We start from the raw sequence: 23554 nt of genomic DNA, 5'->3' as shown, positions 1-23554 counted from the left end.
TACATGTGTGCATCCGACCATCGGACCTGCGGCGGGGTCACCCACTGTGAAATTATAGCGTTTGATACACGTTGTGCACAGGCCTATAAAATCTAGTAGGTTATCGATTAGGCTCCTACTCTCTCCCCCTGATACTGCGAATCTGGATATGCCGGCCCATTCACCTGAATACCCGCACGACGACGGTGGCGACGTGGCGTGCGATTTAGGTCAGTGGATCGTATACAACCGTACCTTTTTCGTAACTCTCCTTTTCAATTAGACATTACCGGATTCGTGGTTTTCGGCTGGCCATCTACAGCCATCCTCCATTTCCGCAAACTGGCTCAATTGTATCGTATTATGATATTTCTTCCGTTTTGACGTAGAAAATGTATCTCACTAATTTTTCCTCAACATTTGATAAATTTTGAATAAGAAATTAACTGATAAAGGTTCTCGAGAAATTTAAAGAAATGTTTATGATGAAAATATCGAGAATGTAAATCTTGTCAAGGTATATTGCTATGAATTATTAATTAATTGATATATTATAATTTTTCAACTTTCTACGTCTCTTACGATTTTTATCTGCATTATAATATTCGTTAAATATTCTGTATAATTATTGATTTCAATATTTATTAAATTTAAATCGCTTAAAAAATATCCAAAAAAATATCTACACTATACAAATTTATTTGCGTGCACGTAATCATTCATCTTAATTCATTCTCACCTACGTGTTTAAAAAGAAAAGAATAATCTTTTCTAAAAAGATCATCTACCATCGATCTGCGAAACAGCGTGTGCGTTTATGAAAGTACAGTTATGAAATACAATATTTTAAGTTCGTTACGTGAATCGCCACTTTCACCCTTTCGTGCTTCGAATCTTACGTGACTCGCGATATTAATCGCGTTCTCTCAAGGGTAAGGTCGTATATTAGGCGCGACGGAACTCACGCTCTCACAGGTCATACTCTCTGTTGGGAACTTTGACGCAAACGACGGCTGTGGCCGGAGGAAGGATCCTTTTTTTCGCTTTAAACTCGTCGATATCTGCCCACCCTCTTCTCCGCAGACTATGCACACTTAAGTACTGCCTCGCACGTGTTCAGGCATGAACTCGTGCCCACGCTTTTGCGGCCATGACCGGTATGCCTAGGTGGTGGCTGTACACGCATCCCTTACGCCATAACTGTTAACGCTACAATGACAAATGGTATTGTGCTCTGTGATGACGTAATGACGCGTGCTAGTGATATCGCGCGTTAATTTCGGACGCCGCGAATAATTATCGCGTTATGTCCCCGAATCTGTTTAGGATCGATCTCTCAAGATGCGCTATAAGCAATCTTCTAATGCAGTTTTCGATAAACGTCGACGAGGCGACGTTTAATCGGATTTTCGCGACGATAAACGATATTGATTACTTGGCGAAAAATTAAATAAGATTCCCTGCTGTTTATTGATCGATGGTATTGCTACATAATAATTTTTTTTAAATTTTGTTTAAATAATTTTTAAGGAAACAAACGATATGAGGAAATAGAAATATAATTTTTATCAAGTTAGTGTTTGCTTTCTAGGATTTGCTAATAACGGAATTATTTTTATACATGTGTATATGTATATATTCCAGAATTATTTACATTGATTCATCTTTTACGACATATTTTAATTTAATTTCTTTTTTTTACTAGATATTTGATGCTTGATTGATATTATTGCTTGATCTCTGTTAAATATTTATTATTAATATTTATTATTAATTAATAAATATTGATTTGTACAATAAAATTCAAATTTAACTACTCATATATATATATGCAGTTATAATTATATAACAAATACAAAATTATATTCACAAATTCTTCACTAGAGATCTGTTCCTTTTAGTATAAGAGAAAAATAGTCTTTTTGAAATTATTAAAAAATATTTTTGGGTTTTTAAGTATTCGATCAAATTAATTAATTACGGTGTTACAATGTCAACTCACTATTTCTATCGATTGTTCAAATGATACGCTTTACGTCAACCTAACATTCGAATCCGTCAGCAGGGCGCCGTATAAAGTAACATGATCTATAACTGAAATTGACTTTTACATTTTCCAGCACACTATAATATCGACAATAACCCTGGTTGAATGAAAAAAATTCTATTATCAATGTTATGTAACCAGCAAACGTGAAATTCTGTGACTATACTACATTTTGGCAGTGCATGATATATTTATTAAATCTATAATGATAGTATTACTGTCATTTACCATGCACCAACATTTAAACAAATATCCAGTTATATATGAAAGAAGTTTATGTCAATGTGAAAGTTATTTTTAATATTTCCGAAAATGACGAAGAATAAACTGATTATTTCATTTTCGAAATGTCATTTCTTGTTACTATTTATATATATCAGATAGTTCGAAATTACCATTTATCCGCTATATTTTTGAAATTTAATCTATTTTCGAATCCTGAAAGTTTGAAATATTAGATAAATTATATTTCTCACCCCCGCACAATTTAAATTTGTCTCTTCTCTGCAATAACTATATGATTAAGCTGGACAAATTAGAGGATAGCTAAAGATAGCTCTCTGTTGCAATGAATATTTTCCTCTATCGAAAAAGTATCGTACCTTTTTCCAATATCGATACTTTGATTTTTAAAATAAACGCGTTCGTGGTGACGACAAAGCGGTCGCATCGCGTGCGATAAACCATACGTGACATATACAGCACGCTTTCGCGTAAAATGTCAGATATCTCCTCCGGCGAAAAGGATGTCAAATAACGTGATATCGATCATCGTATATTGCATATGGCTCAGGTATCACGTGTTTTTTGCGATTACAAATTCTTTGATAAATTCGATTGATTTTCTTTTAGCGAAAATCTGATTGGACGCGTCATTTTTCTTTTCTATACATATATATTTTAATATTAATAAAATTTGTGAATTTTCTTGAATTAAATATTGATTCAAACCTATGTTTGAGAATCAGGTTTTAGAGAAAAATATTATACGATGTTTTTTTTTAAATAATTCTTTATCTTTTATTCCTGCTCCATTTGACAATAAAGTTAACCGGTTCACTGGTACATCCGAAATCAACGTTTTGTGCCAAAACTGGTGAGAGCAAATAAATTCGTATTTTACATGAAAGTTTATCCATAAGGGGTTTTTTGCATCACTGGTGACGAATCAAGGGTCGAAATTTCAAAATTCAAAATGGCGAATCCAATATGGCAAACTAATTTTATTTCATTATGGAGAAGATCAAATTCGATATGTTCGCGTTTTTCGAGTCTCTATGATGAATCTATAGATAAAATTGCAAAATTTAAACTGGCAGATCCAATATGGCGGTTTCTAGTGATTAACTTTGATATTCCATTATGGAAATATATCACATTTGGTACGTTTTTTCGTCGCAGATAACGGATTAGTTCAAGACATTCAAACTTGAACATATCGAATTTGAATCTTCTCTAATGGAATAACAAATATAATAATAGAATAACAAAATTAATTCACCATACTAAATCCGCCATTTTGAATTTAAAAATTTCGATCCCAAATTTGTCATCAGCGACCCGAAAAATGTGGGTGTATCAAGTTTCATGCAAATCCGTTGAAAATTGATAAAGTTATTCATAGTGGACATTACCAGTTGTGGCACTTTTTTTTTGGCCATATATGGGCCATTACCAGTGAACTGGTTAAGATAAAGTTGTATGTTCTTGTCACACCTTCAGTGTTGTTGTTTGACCTTCACTCTGATCATTTGATTCTTACGATCACTTTGTTCGTGGGTTCAAGCGTGACAAAAATATATCTTTTTTTATTCGATGGAAAATTAATTATATTTCTCAAGTATGTTTTTTTTTCAAATTGTCCGCTTGATTTATTTATGCTTTATTATAATAAATACATGCTATCCTATTTAAATTTTTTACTCTTTTACTCCTTTTGTATTCATAATTTTGAAACTGTCTAATTCTATATCGCATTGCAACCATTCATAGAAAATCCTTTCCGTTTAAATATGGTGCTAAATGTGGGCGAGGATAGGGGGCAAAATACTCGTTAACCGAGACATTTTGTATGTCGACATCGTTGACGGCGAACATTTGGGCGATTACGCGCTAAAACCGTAGTACATATGCAGGATTAGACCGACGTTTATTGTTAGACCATGATGCCATTATACGGTTAAGGCGGAAGGAGGGAGAGGAGGGTGTATGATACATCTATGTGCACAAAATCCATCGTGTGCGGGGGCGGCGAGTAGGTGCAGAGAGTTGCTTGCGTGGGGGAGGAAGAGAGAGAGAGAGAGAGAGAGAGAGAGAGGAGGAGAGCCGTGGAATGCGGAGTAAAGGCAGATCAATACCGGCAAAAGCGTGACATGATCGCGAACCCGCGGAACACACGAAACTGACAAAAAAGATTGGATAGATCGAGCAGGCGTCGTCGTGACTGCTGCGCCCACACACCGTAACCATAATTCGCACGAAAAGTCAAAATTTTGGAACGCGTCCCGCATATCTTCCCGCTTTCAAACTCGCATTGTCTCTATCCATTACGAAGATTTATGCAATCGTCGCTGTGTGCATTGAACTTGATGCGAATGTATATAACACACGTTTTTTCCCCGACTCCTCTTTCGAACGGGATCGATATATTACGATAATTCCGGAGGTTCTCTTTTCTGCCTATTGTTTTTACTGGTCGCTAATATTTCCGCAAAATATTTAAAGTCCTCGAATGAACTTCAAACTTCAACGAATTTTCACTGCATTCTTTTTTTTTTTGCTTCACGCAACGATCGATATTCATCGATTATCGATACCATCGCTTTAATGATTCGCATAATTTTTTTAGCATGTTTTTTTTATATCCCTCAACTATCATGTTTAAACATTGCGGTGAGATACACACACATAAATATGTAGCATTTTGTATCTCCACTTTAGCATAATAAGACTATTCTGACGCAAGTTAAACCGTAAATGCACTCGCTTCTATCATGACTAAATAATGTAAATGCGGTTTAGTGTGTATGAACGAATCGACACTTCGACCTCAACTATACTACGTAATCCTACGTCAATGCTACGCAATACGTTTTTATGTAAAGATAATTGTGAATATAATTTTATTTAAATAATATGTGTAACAAATAAAAACGATAAATTTTAGAAAAATATAAAATATTTAAAATAAAAATATTTTTAAATTAGATTTCAAATTAATTGCAATTTATAATAATTTATTTTAAATATTAATTTGTAATATTTGTGTATATTCACTAAAATATACTCGAATAAATTTATTTCGTGAATATATTATTAATAATTAATTTTGCAATATAAATATACATATATTGATCTACAAAAAATTTATTTTATAAATGTAGTAAAATAAATATATTTTAAAAAATATTTTTAAAATATTTTAAAAAATGATTAAAGTAAAAGTATATGATATATGTATATATTTGATTATAACGTTCCAATAATATAAATTGTTTTTCCTTCTATTTCTATTAATATATTTCTTGTTTAAGGAAAAATGAAAATCTTGATTACTATCTCTTCAATGTAATTGCGTAACTGTCTCATCTAAATAAAATTCTCTTCAAACGTACCTCAGGTTACCATGTGTGCGAGCGAATTCAACGTTTCGACCTCGACTATCTTACGTCACGCGAAATCGAAACTTTACGTAGCAGTCTGGAATAAAAAAGTACGGTCGCTAGATGTAATTCACAAGTACAGCGAAAACTCGTAATTGATGCAATGCGATTGTGTAAGTCGATATCTAGCCGCGAAGGCGTTTCTTTGTCCTTTATGCATAATGTACACCGTACATTAACATTCTGACAGCACATCAACATTTCAATCTTGATGATTATTACATCACGTCGATCGAAACTTCATAGTAGTTTAGAATAAGGAAGTCAGTTCATTAAGAAAAGAGAGAGAGAGAGACAGAGAAAGAGAGAGAGAGAGAGACTCTCTCGGTAATCGATCGGTCGCTGATTGCTTCGGGCATGCTCCGCTTTAAACTTCCGAGCAAGTATATTTTACACAAAAGAGAACGATAGCTCCGCGACCTTTACTCGAGATGCACCGATGGAAAACGTATCGGGGGCAGTTCGGAGGACGGAATGATCGCGAGACAAATCGAATTAAGTGCTCGATTCAATCGCGTTCCTTATAGCCGTCTCTCTGTTTGACAGATCCGGCAATCTTTCCGTATTCCCGAAATATCTACTCCGGATACGCCGCAGCTATGCACCAATACCATTGCAAGATCGCCTACTGGTATTAATCGCTCACCTATTAATCATGCACTTTCTTGGGCAACTTCGCGAGCGGTGTTTCTCTCTCTTTCTCTTTCTCTGTCTCTCTCGCCCGACGCGTGATATACATAAATATTTATTGAGTTATATCAGAGCCTGCAATCTTGCTCGCGACTCATTTCTTGGACTGTACCGAGTTCTCTTTCAATGGCGCAATTTTCTTGATCGATCTTTTATTTTTATCGCCGGTCGATCCCGCTAGCGTGGCATAGATTGGAGAACAACTGATGAGATTGTTTATTGAATCGGTAATGTTTAATTTGAACGAGCTTTCGAGATTCTGTTATTTGGCCTCTCGGATTATTTCGGATTTATATTATTACAATTATATCAGCTTATATATCAACGTTACTTTGTCCATATTTTGTCGGAATTTAACGATTAATGGCGTTTAACGATTGTAATATAATTTGCATAATTTTATCGCACGAGATTTATACTAGAATATCTCTTTTTACGAAGCTAGTAATATGTATGTACGAGTTATTATACAGGATTTATGATATCAATAACCGTTTGCATAGAAACTATCAGTGCAATTCACAATTAAATTTAGTTTCCAATATCCTATAACGATATTTTTCGTGCTTGACTTTGCTCGTGCACGTATCAAGTCGCAAGTGTAAGAATAGCAACAAAATTGATCACATGTGCAGAATTGCCACTACTAATCAGATATCGTAACGACAAGCAATATTTATCTCGGAGTAAAACGAATGTCCGCGAGCCATGTAATCGATGTAACTTTCTGACAATCGAATCGCATATACTCTCATTCATTTGTCTGGACTAAAAATAATGCATTGCTATAAATTTCGCCGCGATTTATTGCGTCATTTTATCACATTGCTTGTTACTGCTTCAAAAAGAATATGCGGCTAACGCGAGAGGTCATAAGTCACATAAAATGTGACTTATGAACTGATATCAAATTAATTAGTTTTCGGGCATAAATGTACTAAATATTTTTTCATCGTAGGAGAAAAGAAAATTCTCCATTCTATATGCTATAAAAAATGAATAACACTCACACACAAGTGCTATAATATAATATAATTTTGGAATTATAAATTATTATGCACATTGATCTCTTATTTTATGAAGACTGTGAGAATTCTGACGTTATCGGGTAAAAGCCAAGTTCATTGATGTCAATTAAACCTTAGAGTTTCGTTGATTCTTTAGTCTTTCTTAAAAGCAAGAGAAGACAGGCGGAAAGTTTAATTACGGTTTTAAAGTTAACTAACATCGGTGAAATCGACCATGAACATTGGGAAAATTGGGGCGTAATAATTTCATTGTGTATAGATTGATTTTTATTTTTCGCAATAAGGGACAGTAGGTTTTTTTTTTCGATAAATATTAAAGCTCGTTTTCTAAAACACGGAAAAATTAAGCAATTTCTAACATGTTACGATGAGCGTACTTGATGCATACTTTACGTACGTTCACGGCAACGCGACGCTCTCGCACGAGCTATCAAGCTCACTTTTTTTTCAACGTCGAGCACACATAAAGCCAGAAATACGAAGCGCTTGTTGTGATGGTAGGCGAGACGGATAAAAATGTGCTAAAGAAAGACACACGACAAAAAAGTGGATAAATCTGTGAGCAAGCCAAGTGAAGCGTAAGGGAGGGAAATATAACGTGGCGGGGGTGTGTATACATCGAGATAACATTTATTAAATACAACTAATATAAAACTGAGGAGCTCTTGGATATTGCATGGACGTAGCGCGTATTATCGTGGACGTTTGGTCTCGTTATTCGAGACCAAACTGATCTCGCAAGCGAGTTCAGCGATGGCAACATCCAAAGCGTACACAGAGCGCAATAATATTATTTATTTGCATCAAAAAATATATATACACGATACACCAAAAGTCGCGCGCTTTCTCGCGCGCAAGTTTCATGTTTCCTTAGCACATGTTCAGCTTCATCGTCCCCTTCTGAAATTTTGTATATATTTTACGCCTCGAATTATTTATAGTTCTATTAAATTCAAACATGTTTAAAATTAATTGAAGAATAGGATTTTTTCTTTTCAAATCTCTGGATTATTCGCTAAAATTTAAATTTTTAATATTAAATAACTATAATTGTCTTTTTGTTAAATATTTACTAAAATCATCAAATTAAATATTTACACAAATCATCTCCAAAGTATCGTTATATAATCAAAAAGGAAAGCGCGCAATCTCCGATACACCCTGTATACATATCAGAGTGTAGAGTACAATGATGGCATACATTAGAGGGTTGTTTTCCTGGTTGTTCGGCGGTTGGGAAGTCATGGATCGCCTCGGCCGCCATAAAGCTAGCCTGGCGAAGCCGTACTTGGTCATGGCCGTGCAGAAGTTCGCCCTCGATTGACTCCAGTTTCTCCGAGTCCGTCCGCACGATCAACCCGCAGCCGACGTCCGAAAACGTCGAATCAGCTTCGACATCGCTTAAACGCACGCGCCGATATTCCGCTCTCGCGACGATCCGCAATAACAATCTCGATTGTCATCCATAAACGACGGCCATTCATCTCTTGAGCGCGTGAATGATCATACGGCGCGTTTTTTCGATGCACTTTCGCAGGATATTACGAAACGACATGATCAAATAGTCTCTGCGAGCGGCGTATATCGACAGACTAAATAACTTTGAGCGTGAATAACGATTGCGGCGATTGTGTTAATTTCGCCAAGGAACATTGAGCCTCCATCTGTTACATCGTACTATCGTTTTCTATGAGCTTCCGCCGTACCAAGTAGCAAGCAAAGACATTCTACACGTTCTAGACGTTCTTACAAATTTATGTACTTGCGCAGGCGAGAAACGATTACTATCGAGAAACGAATACTGTCTCGATTTCGTGCTGAAGCTTTGTCCCAATCTCGCGGGCGAGATTTACAGTTGTTTTCTCACGGCGATGCTCTCTCTCTCTTTCTCTCTCTCGTCCGCGGAGCCTGAAGACAAACAGGCAATCGATCGCGGCGACGAGAGATTGTCCGTCTCCGATGTACGGCGATCGATCCCACAATGTAACGTGGCAGGAACGCGAGTTTCGTTGCTCGACGATTTATGGAACCAAGTTGCGCGAGCGAGCGCGTAAATTTCCAAAAGCAGGCAGTCGATGATCGGACGGGGGAGGACGGGCGGGATCGCTAATTGCAGTCCGATTGCGCGGAACCGTGATTGATTCGGTCTATTCGTGACGGACAGTCGCCGTAAACAGGCGATTACATAAAACGTAGCAAAAATATCGAGATGTCGCGCTTTGATCTTCTCCTTCTTTTTTTTTTGCCCTTTCTCTCAAGTGGAACCCCGCAACGGGCAACGCTACTACGAACGAACACTAAACGGTAAACAGCTTAAGTGTGTTAAGCTCTCGTTAAGTAACAGCACAGCCAATTTCGAGCGATAATAAAAATTCGACGAAGCGCGCTCGCGCGTGCATTAAGCTCTGTGATTAAATAGCGGAGCACAGCCGATTTTTTCGTTTATGTTATAATAAAAAAAGAGCCGCGCGATTCAAGCGTTCTCCATTTTCGATGCCGTAGGACGCGCGCGTGAATCCCTTTCGTTTCCTCGCGCGAAGATGGATCTCCCAGTTCTTCTTCTCGCGCACTTCTCAGCCTTGATTTTTCTTATTTTTCGTACACTCGATTTCCCCGAGCTCTCTTTTTCCGCAGCGATATCTTCGGCCGAGGCGCGCGCGGCGACTTTATCGTGAACACGCGGCAAAACTTTGATATGTGTGTCGCTTTCCCGAGTGCTTCGCGACGCCGATGAAGGTATAGGCGTCCCGGTAGTCAAGGCACTGGACATGCGCATCGAACACGAGAGACTCGTACTCTTGTCGGGCTTGTAAGGATTTGGCGAACGGCGCGTGGATAACGTTGAAGTCGTTCGTGCTTTCGCGCAGGATACCTCGGAAGACTCTCGCTTTCGAGAGCGATCCGATATCGGATCACTTTTTTATCCCGAAAGTATATTTCGTTGTATCTCCACTCGATTATCGGTTTCTCATCTTCTTTAGAGAGATTCGTATATTTCACTTTCCTCGCTTAAAAAGAATTGCAAAAATGAACGGCTGTCGATACCATGTTTCTTGATATCCTTCAATGATCGTATCGCTCTCAGATTTTTTTTCTTGCGCAAGATGCTTGTCCTTGGATAAAGCGCGTTCATATCCTTTGCAATCTTATAATCTTTATTACAACTCTAAGGATGAACGACTTTCGATGCTACTTCCGTTGTATTTGATCGATCGTATCGCCGTCAGACTTTTTCGTCCTTTTAATCTCTATTTCTTCCGACGTTACTTTCTTTGTTAGCGCTATAATAGGTAGGAGATAAGGCGAACAAAATTTTTCAAACGACGAATTGGAATGCATAATAATAATCTCGTGCAACTTCTCGGAGCTCTCGCGATAGCGATCAATGCTAATACTTCGTAATTGCGTGCATTAAAGTCTCGGTTTCATACGTCACGTCTCTATCCACTCTCTATCACCCGATCTGGCTCTGAATACAAAATATCCCCGTAGAAAAGTCCGCTCGGGAGTCGATTAAAATCCTCTCTATATCGCCCGCGCACAATCCGTCCCGCTCAATTAACATAAAATCGAGGGGCTCGATTTAGAACGAAAAGGATTCCATTTGCGTGGGCGATGCGTCGCTGTAGTCTACAGACAATATACCCGGTGTGCCATACGTCGTAGCGAGGCGCGCTTTATACGGACGTATAAACTGTCCTTATTACGTCGAGTGGCCGTCGCTGCCGTCGACGCGTTTCGGGGGGCGGAATTTTCTACGTCGGGCGACGTATCGATCGGCCGACACGAGCAACGACGAATCGAGCGGAAAACGCGAATCCTCGCTCGTGCGATCGCCATCGGCGCGCGATGTTACATCGCGGTAAAATTAGAACGCCAGCGTCATTGACTGCCGGTATCGAGCCACCGCCGTCGCTCAACAGCCCTCTGAACATCATGTACGTTCGGTAGTACCAGTCACTAGCGCGGCATATAGCTAGGCCCTTCGCGATCCTGGATCCCCCGTCGACGAGCACTCGCGCGTTCTACAGGGTGGTACCGGCACCGCGACTCGTACCGACTCGAGAAACGCGGGAGCGAGTCGGAGCCGGGATTATTCTCGGACGGTCGGAAATAGATGTAACCCCCGGGCATCGCGCGCGGATCAAGGACAAGCCTCTTTCCGCTTCCTTCGCTTCGCGAATATCCCGACGCGGATTTTCCTTAAGCCTCGAATCCCTCACGTACGCGGCGGCCGTTCGTATCATCGACTTTCGGTCGGTACGACGCACGTGACTCTCGAAGGTCGTACTCCCCCGCGAATCGATCGCGACGTCCTACACCCCCCGGTGTTCCGGGGTGGCCGCCAGTCTGTCGGTACCGACGATCGGTCAGCCTCCTCTTCCGGATCGATGACGCGTCCGACCTCGGAATCGCCAACGCCAACGTCGACGTCGACGTCGACGCCGACGCCGAGTGTCTCCTTGACCGAACGACGTAGGGCTGAACGATCGAACGGCGAAATCCGATCTCGCCGCACCTCTCACAAGTCCTCCATCTCATGTTACAGGGGAGATACCGCGCAGATTCAGCAGAGGACACTGTCGTTCATTCGCATTACCTTGCCCGCGTCGTGCATATCCTTGGCTCCCTTTGCGACTCTCTGTTCGGCGTGTAGATTTACATGTAGACCATTATACTCGTCTTACGAGTGATACTAGCGCCCGTAAAATTATCGTCATCCCCTGCTGACGAACGATACGAGTAAATTCGCCTCCTGGTACATTTAGCATCCGCTATCTATCGTCATACTCGTATTATCGTACGATTGCAAAATCCCTGGTTAAAACGTGATTCTTCTATCATCGTCGTCCTTACGGATGCTTCAAAAATGGACGGTATGGTTAGCTTTTATACCTCTGAGACTCTCTCTGTGAACGATAAAAGCTCGAGACCCTTGCAATCCCCTCGACGACGATACTAAAGCTCTCTCGCAGTCCTTTCTGCAGACAATACAATAAGTCTCTCTTGCTTACCAAGAGATTCTTATGATTCTCTCGCTGGCTCACAAAGCTCACCGTTTTTCAGATCGAGCTCAGAAACGTTTGCGTTGTACGAATTGATCACTCCCGAATCTTCGTCCCTTTCAGGACGATACCATGGTGTCCCTCCTTGGACAGAAGGACGTCCTGGTCCACCGTACACGCGTTTTCCTCCCGCTAACCTTTGTCGAATCTTCTGATGTATACACGCGAAGGTATACACGCGCTCGTCAAGAGCTCGTCGCTCTCCTCCGCGCCTCCCTTCGTTATCGAATGGTTGCATTATCGCGCAAACTCCGTCCCCGTTCAACCCTCGCTACCGACTCCCCCGTCGCGCGCATCCAACCTCTACGTTCTCTCTTTCTACGATCTATATTATATATAACCCTTTGTGTTCATTTGCGGATGAAGAAGAAAAAATGGCTGTCGTGAAAATAAACCCTTATTGAATGGGAGGATCGGAACAAACTACTACCCCCATCGATAACGTCATTATCGAGAATCCAACCGATCTCGCACGACACGCGGCTCGTTATCAGATGTTTTTCTCACACGTGACTGATTGGCTTTTGATCGCACGGAAGCTCTTGTTTTGCTTCCTTGTCAAACATATGCTAAAACGGCCACGTTTTATACATTATGTGATATTGTTGCATGTCAACGTCGTCTTATTGTAATCTCTGCTTTGCATGCAGCATGTACTTAAAGTCGGCGTACTTAAAGTTTCACGCAAATAATAGAATGCTAAATAGTTAACGCAAGCTGTTAAAAGATATTTTCATCTTGGTGGAGGTATTTCCATCAAAATATCGCTTTAGTCATGTTTAATTCAAAAAAGATACATTTATTAGTTATTACAATATAATTTGACAGTTATCTTACTAATCTTTCAATATATATAGAGACGTGGGGTTATCGAATTTTAGTATTAATTTTCATCTAACATGTCGTTAATGATTGTACGAATATATTTCATTAGATTACTATCCGTTCTATATTCATCTATCAACGTTTTCCTGTTTTATGTTTTTCCAAGCGAGAAAAGAAAACGAGACATATGTTGCGTGCGAAGTAAACGTCCGAGCAATTCCGATACAATCTACCGACAATCGATTTGCGTGCACAAAAGCGGCCTCACCTTTCCCATTGTGCGGATGCAGTTCTTGCGAGGTATCTCTATGTGCATCCGGTATTCTTGCCTGAATTTATCGCGCATTCTCGCTCTCGATAACGAGCGCTCGTACACCTCTGAGACGTGTCGGAAAAATACACATATACGCGAATTTTCATCGGCACCGACATTTCTCTGACTCCGGCGCAGGTTTGCTAGACACCCTGTCGCCCTGGGACGCGTCGGCGCATCGTCACCGGAGATCACCTGCAACCGATTTTCTCATCCCGTAAAAATAGCGCGATGTTGCTTAGAAATGTGAGCCGAGTTTAGATTATCCGAGTAATCTTAGCATTATCTCCTATTCGAAAAAATAGCATAAATGATTTGAAAGTGATCCGCATGTTCTGAATAGATCGAACTTCTCTGACAATGACATTCGCAAAATGTATCTTTCGATTTGGCGCTTGTGAATTTGCTTGCTACGAGTAAATTTGAACGACTGATCATCTGATGACGTCAGTATTCGAATTTCGTCGATGAAGTGAAGCCGAGAAGCATTGCGAAATATTTATCATTCCGGACGATTGATGGATAGTTATATAAACTAGAGTTCTTTTAGCACATTGCTTGTGTTAAAATAGAGGCTAGAATTTTGTTAAACTATAATGCGTAAAAAATGTTCAAGTTGTTTTTGTATAGATCTTTACGTAAAGTGTAAAATAACAGACAAATCGGATTTACATTTTCGCAAAGAACATTTCTAGAATTTCTTAGCGTGTATTTAAAATTAGATTTCAACTTCGACGGTGGATTCTTTGAAATCGTATTCTTAAGCAAATTTTTGAGCACGAATATTGTTTATTGGAACTTTTTCATGTTGCCATTATAGATATCCAGCTAATTAATAAAATTCTAATTAAAAGTTACTTAAAAATAAGTACTAGAATTCGGATAAAGTAAAGTTATATTTAAGTGAAAAAAAGGTTATTTAATTATTACATCTCAAGAGTAAGGTTCACGGGAATCTCTTCATCTTCAATCGCTCGACATTTCGGATTATCGGTGCCCCGACATTCATGTGAAAAATTAATTCCAAACTGATCAAAGAATCTGCCGAGACACCCTGTATATGGGGCTACGTTATCAGATCTTCCCAGCGGCTATTTCGGGATATCGACCAATCAGTGTTAAGGTCGGGCGCGCCCACGATAACTCGAGGACTACCGAAATTCGTCCGGCTGGTGCGCGGATTGATCCTTGACTTACTTCTTGTTCGCGCCAACACGACCGTTGGACATTATCGTGTTCAAAAAGCACGTGTAATTAAACATGATGTGATGGAAAAGGAGAGGGGGGAGGGAAAGATAGAAAGAGAGAGAGAGAGGGTACAAACAAAACATAATTTAATCCCGCATCGCAATCGTCCATCCTTAATTGCTAATGCACGTGCAGTGTGTAAAACATGAAATTAAAGGGACGCTAAAAGGAAATAGAGACGAACAATTCGGACAAAAGCGTGTGACGCTTGTGAAACCGAAGTGTTTGAGTTGAGAGGTTAAAATAAAATAATTACGCGAATCGTCGTAACGCAGCTTCCCACGCGACCGCGTGGTCCGAACTGCCCTTTGACTACTTTATATATTTTCATTCCTGACCATTATATTACCTTTCCGTTGCAACGCAAAAATCGCAATATCCATTATTCGCGTCTTTTAATTGTTCCCGTAAAATGAACAGCTTTTGAAGTTAATAGCGAAGAAATATCTCATATAATCGGCAATATTGTTTCACATTATCAAAAATTTCTAGAGATTTGCATCGTTATAAAATAAAAATAATAAATTACATAAAAATAAATCACATAAAAATTTTTTACACGTAAGAAAAGATCTTGAGAAAATAATTACTGCTCAATAGTGAAGCAATAATTAAGAAATCTGGAGAAATATTAAAAATATTTAAAAAATCTAAATATTGCAAGATACTGCTAATCGCTATTTTTCTCTTGAATGAATGAACCTGTGCCTCTAATACCGTGTGGTGATTATTAATTCCTTCATACTTCTCATACCTTGATTGTTTTGACGCATGCGAAATACATTGTTTTTAATTTTCCAGGGTTAGTATTACGACCATTTCTCACAATTACATCACGCACTTTACGAGCAAATACCTATCCGCTTTGTACAATATATACGTATCAGCTTCGGGCAATAAGCAAGAATTTATTACGATGACACAACTACGAAATATCGGTTATTGCGGTGTAAATTATTTCAGCGAGTGAGAACGTATTCAAAATTTATGTATTAACAACTTATACCGCATAATTTAATAGACAAACGTATTACATTGCATTAGGCAATGTGTGCGTAAAATAAAATTTCTATTATTTCTCATTATTTTAATTCTCTTTAAAAAATATTTTAACATTATTATTTTCAAAAAAATGTTGAAAAGTAATTACCGTTTATAAAAATAATTATGGCGTTTTTCATAAGTGTTTATGTACTTGTATGGGTTTATATATTATTTTGTTGCATTTCATCTTATCGTATTTATTTTATATTTTGTATTTTGTTTTATATGAATTTTTTTACGCGTATTCCATCATATGTTTAATGCATCTTCAGGCCAAATAAATATTTTAATTATTAGTGAAATATCAATAAATTGCGACATATTAAATAAAAAATTAATAAATTCGTTTCCTAAAGTTAGAAAGCTCGATGTGGCGCTATCACACGGTACATGTAGCAAGTTTTAGAACAAGATCGTGCCCGGGTAGAACGTGCCATCTAGCCGTACCGAAAGGCGGGAGATTATTGATCGTAAAAATGGCGCCAACGCAAAGTTGTGTAAGGAGGATATCAAGTCATAAGTTACGGTAGCTTGTCGGTTCGGATCAATTCCTAAGTGTTCCCTGCTTTTTATCTGTTAAAATAATGAGCTTTTTTTCGCAACATTGACGTCACTCCACGCGAATGAATGCTTCAACGATTCTCATATGTGCAAGAGAAAATCTATTATTGTCCTTAAAATTCTCATTAAAAATTTGGAGAATTTTGTTGAAAACTTTACAAATTGTATTATGATTTAACAGCCGAGCTTTTACTTTTAAACTGATTGAAGTACAATCCTAAGAATTTAAATATAAGTGCCTGGTTACTATTATTTAAATGAGTATGAGTTTTTTAAAATACAAGAATTTAACAGTAATGTTACAAACAAAATAATTTTGTATCTGTATTTATGAGAAACATTCTTGATAAATTATAAAAATTAACGAAACAAGATAATTAATTAAAACTTTTGGGCAAATATAATAAAATGAAATAAATTTTTAATTAATAATTTTAATAACTACAATGATTATCGAATATGAATAGTCTTTAACGATTTTGTAATATAGCCATCAATTTCATTATTGAAAATTTGTTCGATTATTTCATTTGAACCAATAATTTCAATTATCCGAATTAATATGATTTAAGCGAAACCATGGAAAAAGGAAATTGTAGAAAATACGGCTCATATTCTTACAATCAACAAAATAAACAGCGGGATATCGATAAAGCAAGTTACGTATGGTCGACCTAAGGTAGAAACGAAGGTAGCAGAATAGCACATTCGTTTCTACGTATTTCCGGGGCGGAATCGCACGATCGAAAACTCCCAGAGATATAGATATATAGATTCGCAATCAAACAAAATTGAAAATGGACTTACAAGGAAAACGGCCAGGATGTCTCGAGCTTCTGCGATGGACGTTTTTCGTGCTTCGCGACATGCCGGTTCTCGATTCCATGGCAACTGTGTGAGAAAAAAACAAAAAGAAAGATTAGAATTATAATTCCAATTCTTGTGCATTTCGTAGAGATTCCTGATTTTTTGCTGTCGCTTTTTGACTCTCAGTCTCGTCGTAATTCTTAACAATAAGTAACTTGCGCTAAAAATGAAATCGCGACTTTTAATCTTAATAATGACGGAATAGAAATGAGACAAGATCGGAATAAGCACTAATAAATATCCGAGCTGGCAACGAAACAATATTATGTATTCCGAGATATGTAAGTAGACGAAAATTTAAAATATGTGGATTCATGCATCATACTAGGAAATACCAGAGCGTGAGAGTTAGAGGCAGAAAGAGAAGATAGTAAAAGGAAAAACAGAGAAAGAGATATATATATATGTATTAAATTCATCGACTAAATTATTTATAAAGAATTTAGGATTATTGAGCGACGAACGAGCAAATGAATTGTATGTGATTGCGAGAAAAAAAATGGAATGCATATGATATATGAGATTGCATTAATCAATTTAAAGCAATATTGAAAATATTATCTTATTTTAGAGAACTATGTTGAAATCTGATTTCTCTATAGTAAAGTTAATCAGAGACATTACTTTTGTGGCAAATTTTTAATATTCTATATTAAATCTCGATGATTAATTTTTTAAATTATTCCAGCTAATTAAAAGAAATGGAGATTTGATATAAGCTTTCTAATTAATAAAATTTTACTTGATGAAACAATCTTGTTTAAATATAAAATATGATATTTTTGCTAAGAAGAGATTTGGAATCGATTGAGAAATCTTTCTAAGAACTTTCTAAGAATCTTTCTGGAACCATTCTTTCGTTTCCTCACAATAATATGCATTTTTACCGAAAACGCATGTCCCTCGATTACCTACCACACATTTGATGCAGCGCATCGCGATTAGATTGCATAAGTCCAGCCTCGATTCAGTGGAATCGCGCACAATGAAGCACGTGTGTTCTAAACGTTAGAGATAAAATAGATTGACTGGTAGTGAAATTAAATCCCGCGTTATTCTCGCTTGACTGTAGAAATGGGTACAAGAGATCACAATGACGTAACGTTCTTTAAATATTTTATTCCCTTTCGTCTGCATCCGAGAGAATGAGATGCTACGAACGATTCATATCGTTCGTTTTAAAAATCGTTCTTTATGCAGCAAAAATGAAATCGCGACTTTTAATCTTAATTTTTATCAAGTCCGCTTTTCATAAAACCACATGTCCTAAAAAATTCACAACTTTTCGACGCGATATTCAGGTAATTGATTAAGTTTCTCGAGACTCGAAGCAGAACATTTAATGCCTTAATTATTTGAATATTAACGTTACAGAAAAACACGAAATAAGATAATTTATTAAGAGCTAAGAGATAATTTATTAGGAGTTATATAAGTCGATTCGGATTTAATGGATATTGGAAGCCAATCTCTCCAAAATGTCCATTAACTTCAACGAATTGCCCAATAAGGTGCATTCTGTTTCCAGAACGAGAACAATTGCGTTGAGAGTGATTTAAATTAATCAATATTGATAGAATTCTTTCGTTTTTAAAGGCCACTCGTTTGTCGCTATTGTTACATATATTCGCGAATTTTCGCAAATGGCATAATGGAACATGAGACTCACATTTACAGACAGGATGTCAAATCATATCGCGCAAAATTGCAGAGTCACGTAGCAGCAGGAGTCACCCCTATTTCCTAACATCCCTAACGTCACTCACGAAAGATCCGCCCACGCATTCACGCCGAGAAAGGTATCGCGGCCAAGATTCCGCGCGGCTCAATCGCTGCAATATTTCGGCTGTCGGTGGCAACGCTGGCAGGTAACATACACACGCGGTCGGTCGATACGAAACGCCGGTGTGACCTACAGGATACACCGTGGTGATACAGCACCGCTCTTGCACACACGGTATACCCATCCTCGAGGCCTTCGCCCACCTCCCCCTTCGTTCCCTTTTCGTCTCTCCCACACACGTGCTCGACGTGCCTATACGTGAAACTCGAAGTGCTTGTCATTGTCTGGTGCGGAGGGCGCTTGACCTTCCGCAACGTATCGAGCACTCCCCTTTCAGCCGGTCGTGTGAAGGAGAGACGCGGCTATATTGGAGGAAGAGAAAAAAAACCCCTGCGCTTATACAATACGCGCGAGATACATCCGAGATATTTGGCGTCCTTTGTTGGCTGTGGTGTCGCTCCAATTCATCCGGATCCGTTCGCGCGTGTATATGCTCGAAGAAAAAAGGGAACGGGAAGGGTGAGGGCTCCGTCAGCCACCCTCTCGTTCCAACGTGATTTCTGATACAACCATCCCTTCCCCCCCCCCTCCCACCATCCTCTGCCGTCTTGCGAGGTCGAGCGCCCTTTCGAAATTTGCCGATGGCCAAAGAATGCCCCCGAGGAGTGTGCGCTCGCTTGGCCTCGAATCCGAGATTCTTATCTTTTAACTGAAAGCTCGCAGAAAGAAGGTGTTATCGAACGACGTTACTACTTTGTACGAACGTCGTCTGCAGCTACTGCGAGCTGCTGCGAACAGTGTATGTATCCGGCAGCTTAGGAATATATTTACGACGAAATTTTTTACTTTCTTAACTTTTCTCGCTCTTGTTCTCCCTCTTTCTCTTTCCTTTTTTCTTCTTTTATTCGCTATAGCTATTTAAAAAAAAATATATATATATATATATATATATATATATATATATATATATATATATAATACACACACACACACACACACACGCGTCTGCTTGGCGTGCAAATACTTAAAAAACTTGTAACACTTTCAGCACGTATTGATTTTTTTTTTTTTATGAAAGAACAAATTTGCGTTTTCCCTAAGTTTCTATATTAGAATGGAAATTTTAATCCTCGTAAAATTTTTAATTAACTGTCGAGATTTAAATTTTAAGGGGTAAGTTTAATGGTGAAAATGTAATGATAAAAAATTGATTTTCACACGAATATTATTCTTCAAACGTAATAGAAAAATTTATCTTTTACTATAATTTATGATAATATAATATTTATTTAAATATTGAATTCTGATAAATCTGCTAGTTTTATTTACATATAACATTCTATTCATAAATTCTTTTTACGTAAAATAATTTTGAGATTTGTTTATGTGAAGACCATTATATTATTAAAAGTAGATGAAAAGTTGTTATGTTTTAAATGTTACTTTTTTCAATATAATAGATTAATTGAATAAATTAATTCAGGAAAGATAATTATGATAAAGTAAAATAAACGGATTAATATGGATATGAAAATATAGAACATAAGTCAATAAAAAGCTTTAGATACGCCGATCTTTGCGTGTCTGTTCATGCAATGCAGTCATTGCGGAATTTCTTATGCCATATAATATTGCACGATGCGGTCTACAAATTATACTAAATAACTTCATGAAGAAATCGGCGGCAGGTTTTCAGCGATAGGAGGCCTGACGCCAAAAATAGGACACATTTTTTTAGAATCAATACCTTAAGGCATACATTTGTCCGTGTCTATTTTCCATTGGGAATCGTAGTAAAAATAACAGAAGTCATAATATATTTCTGTTTGATGCGGATCTTCTAACGTGGCAACTAATCCATATATGTTACTTTCCATCGGGAATATCTCATTTACATAATCAAGAATTATATAGGTAATTCAGTTCATGTCCTTCTACTATCACATTGTCGTAACTATCTGCCTGATAAAATGCAAACACGACTATTGATATTATGCTAAACGTCAATGCTCATGTACGGAACATTGTACTCTCGATAGTGCAATTAATCTTCAACTGCTGTCATTAAATTTGCACGGCTTAATTATGATTGTCATTTTAATCTCAATAATAAGGATGAAGTTGTACTATATTAAAAGTTTCTAAAAAAAAGTTATTGATATTTTTCGCAGTTTATTTTTATGATAAGAAATTAAATATAAAACAGGATAAAAATTAATTATTAATTTTTAAGAATAATTATTGATTTTTAATTCGATTGCGTAATACGCATAGAAATAATGATATTTTTATTTTAGAACATAAATAGAATATGCTCGTGCTTCACTTTAATACATTTTATTGCGTGATATTAAGATATTAAGATATTATGATAAATATTTATTAATATCATTTCTTTACACACAATTATAACTTATATAGGAAAGCATGAATTTATGCATCACATGATGATTGATCACGTTTTAATTGTGATTTTAATTCACGATTATCGATTAGCACTATTAAAATGCAATCTGAATGCGCGGTTTAAACATTTATTTTATATTTATTAGAAATTAGAATAAAGATTATTTATGTAATTATACAAAAAATATATCATATATCTATTATAATTGAAATAAATTAATGATACACAACCTCTTTATCTCTTTTTTTTATTACCTAATTATGACTTTTGTAGTGATAATGAATTTTTATAAAAAATATCATCCAGATTTTTTTTATAGAATATAGAAAACATTTTATTATATAATTGAATCATCATTATAAAAGTATTCGTAGAAAAGAAAAAAAAATGATTTAAAATAAAAAACATGTGTTATGTAAAAAGAATAAAGATACAGTCGATGTGAATAGTGAGAGTGTGTAAATAATAAAATTAGTGAAAAATTAACAAATTTCCACAAGTTCTCACACATTTCACGATTTTTCGTAGTTTCACGATTCTCGCAATTAAAAAGTTCACCCATATGAACAGAATGAAAAGAGAGCATGTAAATTACCGTAATATATATATATATATATATATATATATATATATATATATATATATATATATATATATATATACAGGGTGGCCCATTTTAATCCATCCAGTCGAATATCTCGAAAACCAAGCCCGGGAGAGAAAAATGTTTCAGACAAAAGTTGTTTGATTTCGAGGGGGCCATAAGATGGTACCATTGGTTTGACCTTGAAGAGTTATTTGAAGGTCACATGAAGGTCACCTTCAATTTCTTAAATGGAACCTACTATTTGTCATTGCATATTCTTGCTCATCTTGAGAGCTTTCCAAAACACTATAATTAAGTACGTTTTCGTTAAGTACTTTTTGAGTTATGAGGCTTGAAATAATTTCTTAATTTTACATAAACCGTAAAATATCTTGTGAAATATTCATTTTTCGATTATCTTATCTTAATACTTTTACGTACAAAATAATGAGAGGAATCAATTGGTGTAAAGAAAACACATAATTGTTTCGAAAAAAAAAATGTAATTTGCAATTAACAATTACATTTTTTTTTCGAAACAATTATGTCTTTTCTTTACAACTACTCTTGTAAAAGTATTAAGGTAAGATAATCGAAAAATGAATATTTTACAAGATATTTTACGGTTTATGTAAAATTAAGAAATTATTTCAAGCCTCATAACTCGGAAAGTACTTAGTGAAAACTAACTTAATTATAGTGTTTTGGAAAGCTCCCGAGATGAGCTACAAGAATATGCAAAAATATATAGGGTGTTCCATTTGAAAAATTTAAGGTGACCTTCATGTGACCTTCCAGCGACTATTCAAGGTCAAACCAATGGTACCATCTTATGGCCCCCTCGAAACCAAACAACTTTTGTCTGAAACATTTTTCTCTCCCGGACTTGGTTTTCGAGATATTCGACTGGATGGATTAAAATGGGCCACCCTGTATATATATATATATATATATATATATATATATATATATATATATATATATATATATATATATATATATTCAGCAAAAAATGTTAATATTTAAAAATTTTGAAAAGCATTTTATATATGCAATACATCGAATGAGTCTCTTCGAGTGAAGCCAAAAAGTACAAAGTAGGAATGCTTAATCCACACTTTTTATATTTTATTTTTTTAAACAAAAATTCAACTCACAACATTCTTTTCGAGCATCGCGTATTTAAATCGCCTAGTTGATCTCGCGTTAATACAGGTATTCGATCGATAATTGCGTTTAATCTGTGACATGTAATTTCGAACGCTTTTTCCCATGTCTCAGAGAATTTCTCTCTCTCTCTCTCTGCTAATCGCGTATTTTATCACGATGTTTCTATGTTTTAAATATGCGCGAATGTACCGCGGTTACTCCCTGTACGTCTCTTCTCGTGCTTGAAACGCTAGAGCGATTCAACATCATACATCATACGTTGGCAAACGTCCGGATGC

The 23554-nt window shown here is 36.8% G+C and overlaps 1 protein-coding gene across 7 annotated transcripts in view; it reads right to left on the bottom strand.

Annotated features, from left to right (window-relative positions):
* Ih (hyperpolarization activated cyclic nucleotide gated potassium channel Ih) overlaps window positions 1–23554 on the bottom strand; it is a 126524-nt gene that overhangs the window by 86914 nt on the left and 16056 nt on the right. For 6 of the 7 annotated variants that reach the window (XM_083093038.1, XM_083092997.1, XM_083093044.1 and 3 more), the window contains exon 2: window positions 17271–17354. In XM_083093038.1, coding sequence (XP_082949164.1) covers window positions 17271–17354 — 84 coding nt within the window. Of the gene's footprint in view, window positions 1–8607; window positions 10204–17270; window positions 17355–23554 lie in introns of those variants that run through there. The other variant, XM_083093007.1, reaches the window with a different exon arrangement.

Source organism: Camponotus vicinus, unplaced genomic scaffold (genome assembly GCF_025532165.1).
Source record: "Camponotus vicinus isolate PSW18456_S1 unplaced genomic scaffold, iyCamVici1.0 SCAF_1, whole genome shotgun sequence".
NCBI lineage: Eukaryota > Metazoa > Arthropoda > Insecta > Hymenoptera > Formicidae > Camponotus > Camponotus vicinus.
Note: the sequence above shows the minus strand (reverse complement) of the source record. Positions and strands in the feature narration are given on the sequence as shown.